General features: G+C 43.1%; 1 protein-coding gene across 6 annotated transcripts in view; it reads right to left on the bottom strand.

The window, feature by feature from the left end:
- The window catches only part of CPM (carboxypeptidase M), a 34,457-nt gene that overhangs the window by 3,177 nt on the left and 18,393 nt on the right, over positions 1-12,887 (bottom strand). For 4 of the 6 annotated variants that reach the window (XR_012764954.1, XM_075429440.1, XM_075429441.1 and 1 more), the window contains 4 exons: positions 10,544-10,641; positions 2,478-2,650; positions 804-988; positions 383-553 (listed from right to left, as the gene is read on the bottom strand). Coding sequence is in view for 5 of the 6 variants with exons in the window: in XM_075429440.1 (XP_075285555.1) it covers positions 383-553; positions 804-988; positions 2,478-2,650; positions 10,544-10,641 (627 nt within the window). In the remaining variant the exon portion in view is untranslated. The remainder of the gene's footprint in view (positions 1-382; positions 554-803; positions 989-2,477; positions 2,651-10,543; positions 10,642-12,887) is intronic. The other 2 variants (XM_075429444.1, XM_075429442.1) reach the window with 2 other exon arrangements.

Here is a 12,887-nt window from a genome sequence, read left to right as displayed (position 1 = left end):
ACAGTAATGAAAACATTTATTTCAGTGATTGAAAAGCATGTGAGCAGAAGATTGGTATTCTTTCTGAAAGGACAAGACCTTGGTGCCACACCAGTGCAGTCGCGTGTGGGTGACCTATACGGCTGCGGAGGCCTCGAGAAAGGGCACAGAAGCAGCCGCAGAGCAGAGACGGCCTCCTTCACCTGTGCAACTGCTGACTGGGAGAGCCTGCAAGCGCCTAGGTCCCGTGCAGAGAACCCGCCTGAGCTGGTGGATTGGCTCAGTCTCCTCATCAAACCTCTACTCCAGGCAAAATCACAGCCCTTTCATCATCAAGGACGGCAGGAGAAAGCGAGAACATCATGTCTGAAGCAGCTGAAAACCCCATCACTGACATTCTTACCTTCCAGCTGGTACCAAGAATATCCGTTGGTGATGCCTCCTGGAAAGGTCTGTCTGCTGTCACACCCAGTCCCTTTGTACATGCTGGCGTGGTTGAAAGAATAGGTTTTTGCCAGGTGAATAAAGACATCGTCATCTGGAGACTTGCTGTAGCCTTTCAAAGAGCCGGTAACTGCAGAACAAAGACAGCCATCATCTACCTCTCCTTACCGGTAAAACATAGGGTGCTGGCTTACACACGGGATAAACATCTCCCAGACAGCCATATCAGGCAGTGCATTTTGATGGGGTTTATCAAAGTCTGCCCATCCCACCTCAAAAGCTGGAAAAACCTTGCAGAAATCCTTATAAATTTTGCTTTGGTACAGCTAATGTTCCTAAACCGAGTGAGCTGGGGAGAAGAGAGTTTGTTACTAGCTCACCTGAGTTACCGTTATCAAAGGTGTAGCTGGCAACCAGGGCACCGCCGTGCAAGTTTGCTGAAAGAACAAACGTTTCATTTCTTATCCAGTTCATTACTGCTTGGGTCTCTGGCTGAATGCTAGCGCTGTTATTTTCGAAGGCATCAGGAAAATTTCTGTTCAGATCTTCTCCGTTCTTATTGTACCTTAGCAAGAGAGAAGACGTTCCCGTTACTGTTTGGCCTACAGACACCTCCACACCACCAGCCTCCCGGCACTTCAGATCTGTGGCACGCTAGTGCCTTCAGGAAACAGGCAAGGCGACCATTGCAGATCTTCTCAAGTATTAAGAAGATGGCCTTCAGCTTGCTTTCTGGTAGCTCTGGGATTTTCATAGGACACAATAAAATAATTCTTCTATTGCATTTCAGGTGGAAACAGTGAATGATATTTAACATGCACGTAGCACGCGCACACCTACATGTATGTGAATCAGAAAAACCTCAGCCAGATAAGGAGGACGCCATCCTTCTGTCTGCGTTTTTCCCACTTGTAGAGGAGACCGCGGTAACTACTGGATGGCTGTGTCCCTTGTACTGCTGTCACTCTGGACACAGAGCCAAAAATTTGACTCAAACACAGCATGTATTCTCTTCTTCCTGTAGCTGAAGGTCCAGCCTGTGCTTTCTTCCTTTTCACGCAGACAGGTCAGTATGAGAGCAGAGAGAGTATTTAATGTCAGCTGTATTAATTTTTAAACTCAGTTAAACTCTGCCTATTTGACAGTGAGAGGATAAAAAATACCACCTTCCATAAAAGTCCTATCTATGTGCTGAGGAATAAATTTCTTTCCTAACAAAAAGGAGGGCCTACACCAGTCACCTCAAGAACTAAACTACCTAAACTACCTTCTCACTTGCTTCCGACGTTGCCATGGCCAGTGATCCAAGAGACCTTCTAGCTCAGGAGTTTGCTTTTTCTGCACATTCCAACTTTGTCCCTTTGCCATTTCTTTCCATTATCTCACTGTCTCCTCTTCTTCCCTTTTCTAGCTTGTTAAATTTTCCCTCCCCTTTTTGGTCTCTGCAACAGTTGCATTAAAGGAGGCAAAAGTAACACAGGATGCAATGCTAGGTTGCATTTACTTCAGCGTAAGTTTCTTTCCCAGCACTACTATTAGCACAGCACCTATCACAGCTGGCTCTGCTTGCGTCACTCCTGCCTCTTACTAGATCTGCATTCAACATGCTCTTAAGTCCATTCAACAAGCTTAGACACAGCTTTTTGTCATTAAGAAGGGTTACAGAGTTCTCCAACTGAAATAGATCCCTGTGGGTGGAGTTTTCCTTCCTTTTTTTGTAGCACCCTAAAGGTCTAAATATGTAGTTGTACCTCTATTGGCAATCTGGGTCTCCTGCCTAAGAGGTTAGGTCACTACGCCGTTCTGACCAATTTTCTTCAGCCGCACCACATGTAAACATCAGTCTGACTCAGCCTTCCAAAAACACTGTGCTGTAACCGTGCCTCTGCAGCAGAGCACGGGCCAGAATCAGCCCTAACACATCCTCTAGGCTATCCTCTCCCCCACCTATGGTTCAGTCTCCTGGTGGGTTCAGTCTCCAGGTGTGGTGATCTCCAAAGATGACTCCCCACCCATTTCCTCTACCTGCTCCCACCCTCCTAAGCCACCCTTACCTTCCTTGTGTGTAATAACAATCAGGCACTTTTGTAGCTTCAAATCCATCAGGATTCATTGTTGGCATGATATGAATCCGGGTATTATTGAGTAACCGGGTGATAACTGGGTCGCGTCTGTAGCTGGTCACCAGGAAGTCTATCAAATGGAGCAGGATTTCTCTCCCAACAGTCTGTATAAAGAAGCATCTATTTTATTTTAAGTCTGCTATGGAAGAAAGAAGAAAAAAAAGACGACCCACCACCTTTTGCTTACAGGTTTTTCTTACTGGATTACACAGACATACAGGGCATACAAGATCATTCTGGTCAACACCGTTTTTTATTAATGCTCTCCCCTTAAATATATTTAAGTAATTTAATAGATGAAAGGAGTTACTAGAGGGTTTTCACAAAGGTTTTAAACCCAGATCAACCAGAGCTTTTTCTGTAATGGGAAACTGACTGCGTCAGCTGCACAGCTTAAATCCTGCACGGATAAGGCACAGCTAAACTAAACGTACCCAAAACTGCACAGGCTGCCTGTTAACCACCACGTGGGCTTGGAAACGCACCGCTGCGTTTCTCCGTTGCACTGCAGAGTCAGCTCTGCGCTGATGCCCGAGGGACCCTGGGCCCTGCACGTAAGCGTCGGTGCTGTGCATCACCCGTTCAGAAGAAAGGAAGGAGACACCTTCCATGTTTTCCAGGATGCTACAAAGCAAAACTTTTTCTTGTGGATCTTATTTTATGAGAAGTCAGCTTCAATATGGGATCAGGAGAGGCCACATAGACACTTCTGTCACTGTCTCTGTTACATTGCTTTATTTTAATGCCATGAACACAGGCATTCAGGAAGCCAAACAGGTATATATAAATCCTTAGAAAAAGAGACAGAAGCACATTTGAATGTAGACTTCAGATCACGTAAAGGCAGAGAAAAAGCGAAATACATATTTTTGTTCATTTAAGTTTGTATAGGTCATGAAAGCTGGCAGGACATCCTCCCTCTAGGCTACTCTATCACATTTCAGGCAAACCAGGGGCAAGTTCCAGCTCCAGTGAGCTGAGAAAAATCCTATTCTACCCCAGAAACCACTAGGACAGTGTTCACCGGACCATACTTTCCAGGAGCACTCTCTATAGCACTGCGACCCTGCCTCAGGGGTGCTGTAGGGTTCCTAAGTCCTGGCTGGGATGGGAACAAATCAAGAGCTGCAACTCGATGTGCTCTGGAGATGATTTGTCTCTACTTAATCCGCAAGAACAAAGCCTGAATTAGAGCCTGCAGTGATTTCCCAGAACTACAGCATCTCTGTATCTTTTAGAATGAGTCTTGCACCACTGAAGTGGAAATACTGCAAAGAACTTTTTTTTTTCTTCCCTAAAGTGAGGAACATGGAGTGGCATTACTGGATGAACTTGGTGTCACAGACAAACAGGCGAAGGTAAAAGGTAGGTGAAATCAGGCAGGGGAAAAGGAGTATTTCTCCCCAGCTATTTGCTGCACTAATATCTTTTTACATTTTCACATTGGTACCTTATAAGTGGCAAAACCTGCTCTGGGTGTTGAGGTGAACATGAACACAGACACTGCCTGGCAGGAGCTCTGCCTGCAGAGCTGGGTTGGTACACGAAGGGGCAAGGAGGGCTGGGTGTAACTGTTGTTCCATAGCTGGGAACAAACCATGTCTTGCCAGTTAGCCAGCAATTGCTGTTTATCGCAGGAGAAACAAATGAGTAACGTAGCGCTAAACGTGATTCGGCTAAGCTAAGGACCACACCATTTTAAGTGTCATACTTAAAGGCAGTCATGGTCTCCGAGCTGGTACCCAAGTAATTTGTACAGGGAAAAAGCAGGACCTCTTCCCACCCTGCCCCCCAGCAGATTTGTTCCCAAGTTCTCTGACCCTTGCCTGTCAGCTCCTGATGGTCTCCTGCAAGCCACCAGCCAGTAATGTGCAGGGGCAAGCCACATTATACAAAAGCATCTGCTGTACCAGTAACTACATGGTTCTTTTTCTAGACACTACAGCAAACAGGCTTTGACAACGGGGGAAAAGGTACCTAACTTCCTCCATTGCCAGTGGCTTTCAAAACAGCACCTGAGCACATGAAAGCAGACTGCTCTGCAGGTTTGGTAAATTTACTCTGTGACATTTAAGAAGGGATGCAACAGAACCTGTCTCGCACAGGCAGCTCCATTCCAGCTCTGGGTGATAAGACATCTTGGGAAGCACACGGAGCGGGAGGAAAGAAAGGAGGGGAGAGAAGTCAGCCAAATCATGGCCCTGGGCATGAGAGATTAAGCTAGCAGACTCAGAAGCAGCAAGAATGGCCCTACCACAGAGACAGCTAAACTACAGACAAGACTGGACTGCTCTCTGAAGAAACTGGGGAAGTGCCTCTGCTCCTACCGTACTTCTCTTCCGTGCCTGACAAAATGACATCCAGAAAAGAAAGTGTAGATAAGCAGGAACAGGAAAGGGGAAAAAGATAAAAGGAAAGCAACAACAGAAGGTGGTGGAAAAGGACAATATTTATAAAGAATGGAAGGTGACCAGTTTTTCATAGATGACATCCTTTGCATTTAAAATTTAAACTCAAACTTACTTACATACACAGTATTTTTTAAAATAACCCTATTTTATAGGATTCCTTGTATAGCTATTGTTGTACCTGAGTATTTAGTATATTAAGCAATTCAGCTAACTTCTGTGACAGAGAGCTGGTACTTTGATCATTCCTTGGTGGGGGAAGAGTGCATTCATTACCACTGTTCTGGTGGAGTGACAGAGAGGTGGTTTTGTTTTGGTCCAGAGTACCCTGCATTTCTTGAGAAAGCACATCTGGAGGTGTTTGAGGGGAGGGACAGTTAGTCTCTGGGAAAGCATAGCTCAAGTTTTGATCAAGCCCTCGGAAAGCATCTCCTGCCAGACAAACTTTATCCTGATTCTAGAGAGGTCAGCTGTACCTGTGGGGAACAGTTATGAGATGTTTATTTTTACTTTAGAGCTTCAAGTAACGGATCTAGTCACAGTGGAGGTAGGCTGCTGACAATAAAGTCAAGGACAGACACCTTAACCTGCCTCTAGTCTAACACGAAGATGTAGAGTGCAGGGGACAGCCTTTCTGCGCTCTGGGGCTTTGAGAAGACGTGATGAGTCTTTGGTTTTAACTGCAGCATCCCAAGGGCGATGTCCAGGTGCGCTGTTTTTCTGTAGCTCAGATGAGAGGTGACATGAAAGCAAAGGAAAACCCTTTCTCACACCTCTCGGGACACAGTTAGGCATGAAGTTTCTCAGTGCGCTTCCAGCTGTCCGTTTCCTTGTGTGCCCCAAAGGGAGCAAGTCAGCAGGAAAGGCTTTCAGCGGTCCTCAGGGGAAGAAGCATGCATGTGTCAGGGCACGGATTAACACTGTCGAAAAGGGTGTGACTGCTGTTCCTGTAAACATGTCCCTTAAACCTGCTGACTGTCACCTCTGGTGTGGCTGGGTCAGCACCCTGCTCAGCTACGGCAGGGCTTACTCAAGCAGCCCGAGTGGGAGCCAGTTAAAAGATTCAGGTTACCTCCCCTCCAATTGCACCTGCACTGTAACACTTACTGCAGCACCTGTTTTTAAAACATTTTTGTTACCACATGGTAGAAGCCTAATACCAGGGGACTATAGGGAGATAGACTCTGCCCATTTTTATGATTAAAATTCTTTCTTTAAACGTGGCCTGGTTTTTAAGCTGAACTATGTTGAAAGAGAGATCCAAACCATCAGGTAGGACCTGTTTCAGAGCAACTCAGTCTTGCCAGTCTCCTTGCTCCAGCCCTGACTGCTCTACAGACCTAGCACAGCATACCAGGCACAACCCCACCTAAGGAAGCAGAGTTACAGCAGATAAACAGATAGTCCACCCTGGTTTACCACTTAAATGCCACACTTACATGATGTTCTTTTTCAACACTTGTACGGCACTAATTATTATGCACGGCTGCAACACACCCTACTGTGTCCTTCTTTATTAAAATGTACCAGTGTTAAAGCAACTGTTCGTGCAAATACAGCTTGGCACATATCCATTTATTTCTATAGCAGCAATCACTATGGAAATAAGAGAACTAACCAAAGTACAACAGGGAACTGCAGTTCCTTGGTTTATCACTGAAGGAAATGGCAACATAAACCCTGCTTTTGAACTAGTAACTGGCACAAGATGTTACCACCTGGACAAGTTCCAAAGGCTTCAGGCTTCACCTGGTTGAGAAATGGATCACTTTTTCTTTTCCCACTCAGAGAAGTGGGAGTAAAGATCAAGAAAAAGGTAACTGGGGCATGGCAGCAGCTCTACCTGTTTTGAAAGGGATCTCAGCAGCATCCATCTTTTTTTAGTTTGTTGTTAGCAAATAGATTTGGTTGCTGTGAATTTTGAAATCTCTGGTGCTTCTGACCTTCTTTACATCACATTAGCTGATACTGAAGCCAGGTGGAAAACAGTTCACTATGCAAGATTTTTTTTTTTTCCATTTTCTTTTCTAGAGCACATACTTGCTTCTCTGCCACACCACTTCCATACTATATTGCACAGTAAAAAGGACTAAGGACATAGGAATGTGTGATGAAAATTCCTTATAGCAGATTATGTAGTATGTGGACACAACTCTCTCTGCCCATTCTTTTGATAAAGAAAACAGGCCTTTTTTTATAGTGGCATTTTGATAGTGTAAATGCAGCTTCCATTCATTTTTTTGGAAATGAGGGTGAGAAATTTGACACAAGCCTCACTAGTTTGTTCTTTTGTTTTTTTAAGCCCAAATTATACTGACCACAAGTAAACCTACCCCTGTGCTCAGTCACCCAAGCCTTGTTACATCACCATATCTCAGGAAACCCTTCTGTGGATATGGCTGTGTCTATGGTGACATGGAAAATAAGGTCTAGTTGCTTTAACTTAAGTCACATCATAAGCCAGCAAGACAAACAAATCCTTTCAGGTAGGCTAGTTCAGGCCTATCAGTACAGGCTCAGTTTCACCTAATGAAAGAGGTAAAACACTGTCAGAAAATAAACTGATCAGAAGTGGATGATTTAGGAGAAAAGGGTTGGTATCAGCACTGCCATCCTGGGAAAGAGTTTATCTTGTGATGGCCCAGTTACACTCTAGCTGCAGAAAGTTAAGGAAGCCATATACTTCATACATTAAAGGGAACAAGCAGAAACGCACAGGTAGTTTATGCTTTGTTCAGACATGCTTCTCCTTAAAGGGTTTCCCTGCTGTGATACAAGTGGTTTAGGAACAGCCTTCTAATTAGAGTCTATAGTTCAGTTGTGTAAACTGGACTCAAGTCACTGCCACAGCTGGTCAAAAAGCAATAGTTCTGCTCCATTTATGACTTAGGAGTGTTTGGGGGTTTGGTTGTGGTCGTTGTTAAGTGGAATGAGTTCTTACCCAAGGCGGAACATGTGAGTGTGCACACTGAGGAAGAGAAGATCTTTCAAGTAAGAGTACAAGCCTGGGACAAGAGAGGCTGCTGCCCAATTCAGAATGAGAGCTGCCCCACAACAGCAGGCAACCTCTCCCTCATCTTCCCCAGTGCAGACTTTATGAACATTTCACAGGCTTACGGATTTTGCACGGTCCATCAGTGTCATTAAGATTAAAGTCTCTACTAGCTGCCAGTGACTGAACTACCTCTAATTATCAGTTTTAATCTGTTGATTTTAACAAAAAGCACTGCTAAAAACAGTGTCCAACTTCATACAGGCACACAAAGAATGGGAGAAGCCTTTTGTTACATATCTGGGGATCCGGGGCAAAAGTTCGCTCCGTTTGGCAATGGTGATCACAAAATAAAATCATTCAAACCTTGGCTGGTCATATCTTACAGTATTCAGAAAAATTAACCTACTTAAATCTTTTCAGTTCTGAAAAAAATACTCACTTCCTAGTATTGTGTACTCACATTATTTTATTAGAACTCCTCTGTTGGGCAGTTCTCCAATAACCTAGGTTTTCTTCCAGCAGCATGTGTGAACAGCCTGCACACGTACAATTCAAGCTCCCCCCCAACTTCAAGGCTTTAGGAGCATCCAGCAGACGAGTCAAAAGAGAAAAATGTCATTTGTGTGATCATGACAGGTTATAAGGGCAGCATCACCAACCGACACTTCGGAGCAGAACTTTTCTCACTTTGTACCATTTATGGAATGCATCACTGAAGCACAAAAGACCTAACTAGATCGATGAAGCCATAATCTCACAATTTTAAATTATGAAAGACTGGAACACAAGCTGAAGCTTGTCATACAGTTAGTGCAAAACTTATCTGCTTAATATATTATAGGGGTAGGTGAATCTTTCCCCAGTGACTAGTCCAGCAGAATCTTAGATTACAGGAAAAAAATATTCAAGCTCTCCAATGCTACTCTATATGAGGAATTCATTTCCTGCCATCTGAAATACATTTATGGAGAGATAGGAAAAACAAACACCAACTGTGCATTATATCCATACACAAAAAAAACATAAGGCAACGATCATCTTGAAGGCCTGAAAAGGAGAAATAGATCTGTTTCTAGAATCTTCCCTAGGTGCATGCTCAGTCTAATGAACAAGCTAGAATGCAGCATGGCACTTAGCGCTATATGGTACCTACGCATCTCAAAGATCAACCCTGCTCCGACAAAAACTCCGGCACAGTACCAGATGCTTAAAAATTTGTGGATATGCAAAGAGTGCGTGTCTCTGTGGTCAATGTTCCCTGTGCATATCCAGCTGTGCAGCAATAATAGCAGGAGTGCTTCACTGTGGAGGTTTCAATAGGAGTGGTGGCCTTCTGCAGTCCAGCAAAATTGGATTTAGAGCCAGGCCATTCTGGATGAGATCACATCCTGCCCTCCATCTCTTTCCCACCCAAGCTGGGTCATCTGTAGCCACAGGTTTCCAATTCTCTTCAGCAGTCTGCAGGGACTATCATAGGGAGCCTCTGCGGACATACACCAGGTTGTAGGAGTTGCAAACCCTATTTTGGTTTCAGATGAGTACACTTGTTACTGGATGCCCATGAATCAGCTTCCTCCCACATAGAGTTAAATTTCAAAGCAGTCAGACTCCCAGAAGCACTTTGAGCACAGCCACTGTCAAACAAGGTGAAACTAGTCTAACTCAGGGAAAATTCTTGGCACATCGTGTCACAAGTGCCTGTAGGCGTGCAAGTGCTCATGCACAGTACTGGTAACAGCAATAGCTTGTGATAAGTTATGCTTTACACAGGATACACGTCCTACTACATGTGTTTTTCTTCATTTGGGGAATTCACAGTCTAGCATATCTATATAAATAAAAAATTTGCCATGTCTGTTGAATTATTTACCCTTCACATTAAAGACTGCACAGAAATACACTGTGTTATCCTGAACATGACTACTATAATCAGGCAAAGCTAAAGAATAAGGGAATTACAAAGCAAGAAAAGATTATACAGAAGAGTGAAGCTTTAAGTCTTTCTGTTCAAGATTAATGTACTGCAGAGAGGCTCATAATCACCATTTTCTCCTTTATCATTAATAAGTGGACATTCCTTCCAGAGCAAGTTAATCCTGAAAATGCTTTTTGTTTTGTAGTCACTGTGTTATCTCAGGTGGATCTAGGTATTCCTAGCTCAAGGTTCCCAAAATAAATTTTTTTCCTAAAATAAACCATTTGGTGCTTTGCAGCAATTATTATTCAATCTTAGGATCTATTTGAAGAGTTCTATCAGTCATACTTCATGCCTAGGCAATAATAATATAGCAGCAAACTATTGCATCTGACTCATTGCTAGGAAAGTTAAAGCCTCTGGGTTTGTTCATGTGGAGAAGACAAAGCTCTGTACTTGAGAGGTCTTAGATGTAGGATCCTTCACTGGGATGTAAGGTCTCCTTTCCACCAAACAAGGGAACTTTATTCTTGAAATTCCTCAAGAAATACACATGTATTAGGTCCTCTTTGAAGCATGACATACCTCAATAATAAGTAACACAAGCCTGAGAGAAGTTCACTCTAAACCTCTGGTAAGCGTATTCAGTATAAATAACATTGCAAAAGTTGAAACGTACCTCATCCCCATGCATATTAGCAACATACTTGAACTCTGGAATGCCAGTCTTATGATGGGTTGGAAACCTTCCCAGAACAAAAACCCACAGGTCTCTACCTTTAAAAGGGGAAGGGGAAAAGACATTTTTTTAAACAAGTATAATGTCATACAAACCTCAGAGAAAAAAAAAATAAATAAAAAGAGTCTGTCATTAAGACCGCCATACAAATTCTCATATTTCATTGCTGTCCAGTCAGTCCTATATATAGCACATCAAAGCAGACTGTGGTAATTTTATTCTAGGAGTACTTGTTAAATTAGTTACAGGAATAAATACATTTTTCTTCTGACAAAAAGTGTATAGTGAACCCTGTAATTTCAAAACCATTTAACCAGTGCTAGAAAATAGTTAGGGTATGTTGTTTGGTGGTTTGTTTTTTTTTCCCCCCAATAAACATTTTTCATATCAAGTTTAGCAAGCAAGATCTTGTCAAGCAAAGTCACCAAGCAACTAAAGAGTATTTAAAATAAAAGACACCCTTCCCCCTAAATATTAAATCATAAGGGTTTTCAGAAGTGCATACAGAAATTTTCGTTATCACAGAGAAAATGCATATTTTTTGTGTTAAAGACAACACAGAAAAGCTAAACACTTTCATGAGTTACTCCTCAGAAAACAGGAGATCCTGAGCAGAGCTGTATCAGAAACATATTCCAAACAAAAAAAAAAAGCCAGCACGGAAAGAATTCATAGCTACAGAAAGAATATTAGTTAGGACCACTAAAGCTGCATGGGAAGCTGAACTTTAAATAACAAAATAAAGAAACAAATAAACATTTTGGAAGTCCTCAGGGGGTGGGGCCTTTTTTTTTTTTCTTCTCCAAGTGATATTGTGGCATTTCAGATCTCATCTGCAAAACTATGCTTCCCACTAGTCTGCTCAATGAGGTAGAAAGCTCTAGTTTCAGTAGATGGCAGCAACAAAACCGGACCAGTCCCTTGGTAATACCAGTTGCAGCCAATAGATTGCTAATGCCCAGACCTTGCATGCATGCTGCCTGTCCCCAGCTCTCACACAGGGCTTGCTGGGACCCGTGAGCTGTCTCAGAGGAGTCCAACCATCACTATTACTCACCGAAAAGAAGAATGTAGGTGTTACTATATGCAGTACTACGAAAAGCATTATTTCCTAAATCTTTGTGGATCATCAAATCTGTGGTAAATCAACTCTGGAGCGTAACAATTTCCCAGAGGTGGAAGCCTTACCCTCATGGTATAGCTGCAATGAGCCAGTCACCTAACTAGAAAGGAAAACTTGAAGTGCTATGACAACTGCAGTACCTTCAGGAATAGGAAAAAGAAGTTGAAAAGGACAAAAGAAACACTACAAGATGCACTGAATCGACTACAAGACAGGTAAAACGGAAGTCAGTGGTTGCCAGACTAAATTCTCACTTAACAGGTTGAATCAGAGGCTCAGGATCAAGAAGCAACAAGACAGCACTGAGAGCAGACATATTCAACAAGGACTGGTCTCAGGATCTCCTAGTTTTACACAGTCACTCGAGAAGATGTTGATGTTCAACCCTTATCTCCATACATTATGCACAAAGCCGTGAGATGCTTCTATGACTTTTCATTAAAGGACAATGTAAGCAAGCAATCTATACTTATCAAAGTAAGTTCACATAAGTGCTTTGGTGAGGAAGCTAGTTATTGGGCTTTGCTGTATGCAGAACCACTGTTTCATTAAAAAAATCCACAAAAACAGTTTGACTTCTGTAAGTCTAGACAAGTTACATAGTGGAGAAACCAGAGATGATAGCTTTTAAGTTAAGAACATCCTTCTTTGTTTCCAAAGTGTCAGTTGCCACATGGACTGCTGCACCAAGAGGACCATACCTGCTAACAATTGTGATTGTAGCCTTTCCACCACAGCCCAAACTTAAGATGACTACTGCGAACCTACAATGTGTAGCTCCCCTAGCTAGGGATTCATCAGACCAAGCCGCAGTGCCAAAAAGCACACCCAACATCTAAAAGACAGTGGTGAAATTGTCAGACTGAGGCAGTAAAGGACCTGTACTGGAGACCTGATGGTGTCCCACCTCTCTCCTAGATGGAGGTGGATACAGGTGAACTGTAAAACACAAGGTTTCCTACAGAGGAGACATACGCCTTCTCTAAGGTTCTAAATACATTCAGCCATGGGACTGCCCATTATCAGCATGAGCACCAAGCACATAGGGCATCAAAATACCTTAGAGCCAACGGGTTCAGTGAATTACGTGTAAAAAGCCTTCTCAGAGCAAGTGAAATAAGTGCTGATTAAAGCCATTAGCTTCCTCAAATCCTTGATGAT

This window comes from Opisthocomus hoazin, chromosome 8, assembly GCF_030867145.1.
Source record: "Opisthocomus hoazin isolate bOpiHoa1 chromosome 8, bOpiHoa1.hap1, whole genome shotgun sequence".
Taxonomy (NCBI): Eukaryota; Metazoa; Chordata; class Aves; order Opisthocomiformes; family Opisthocomidae; genus Opisthocomus; species Opisthocomus hoazin.
The sequence above is the reverse complement of the archived record's forward strand: the minus strand, read 5'-3'. Positions and strand labels throughout refer to the sequence as shown.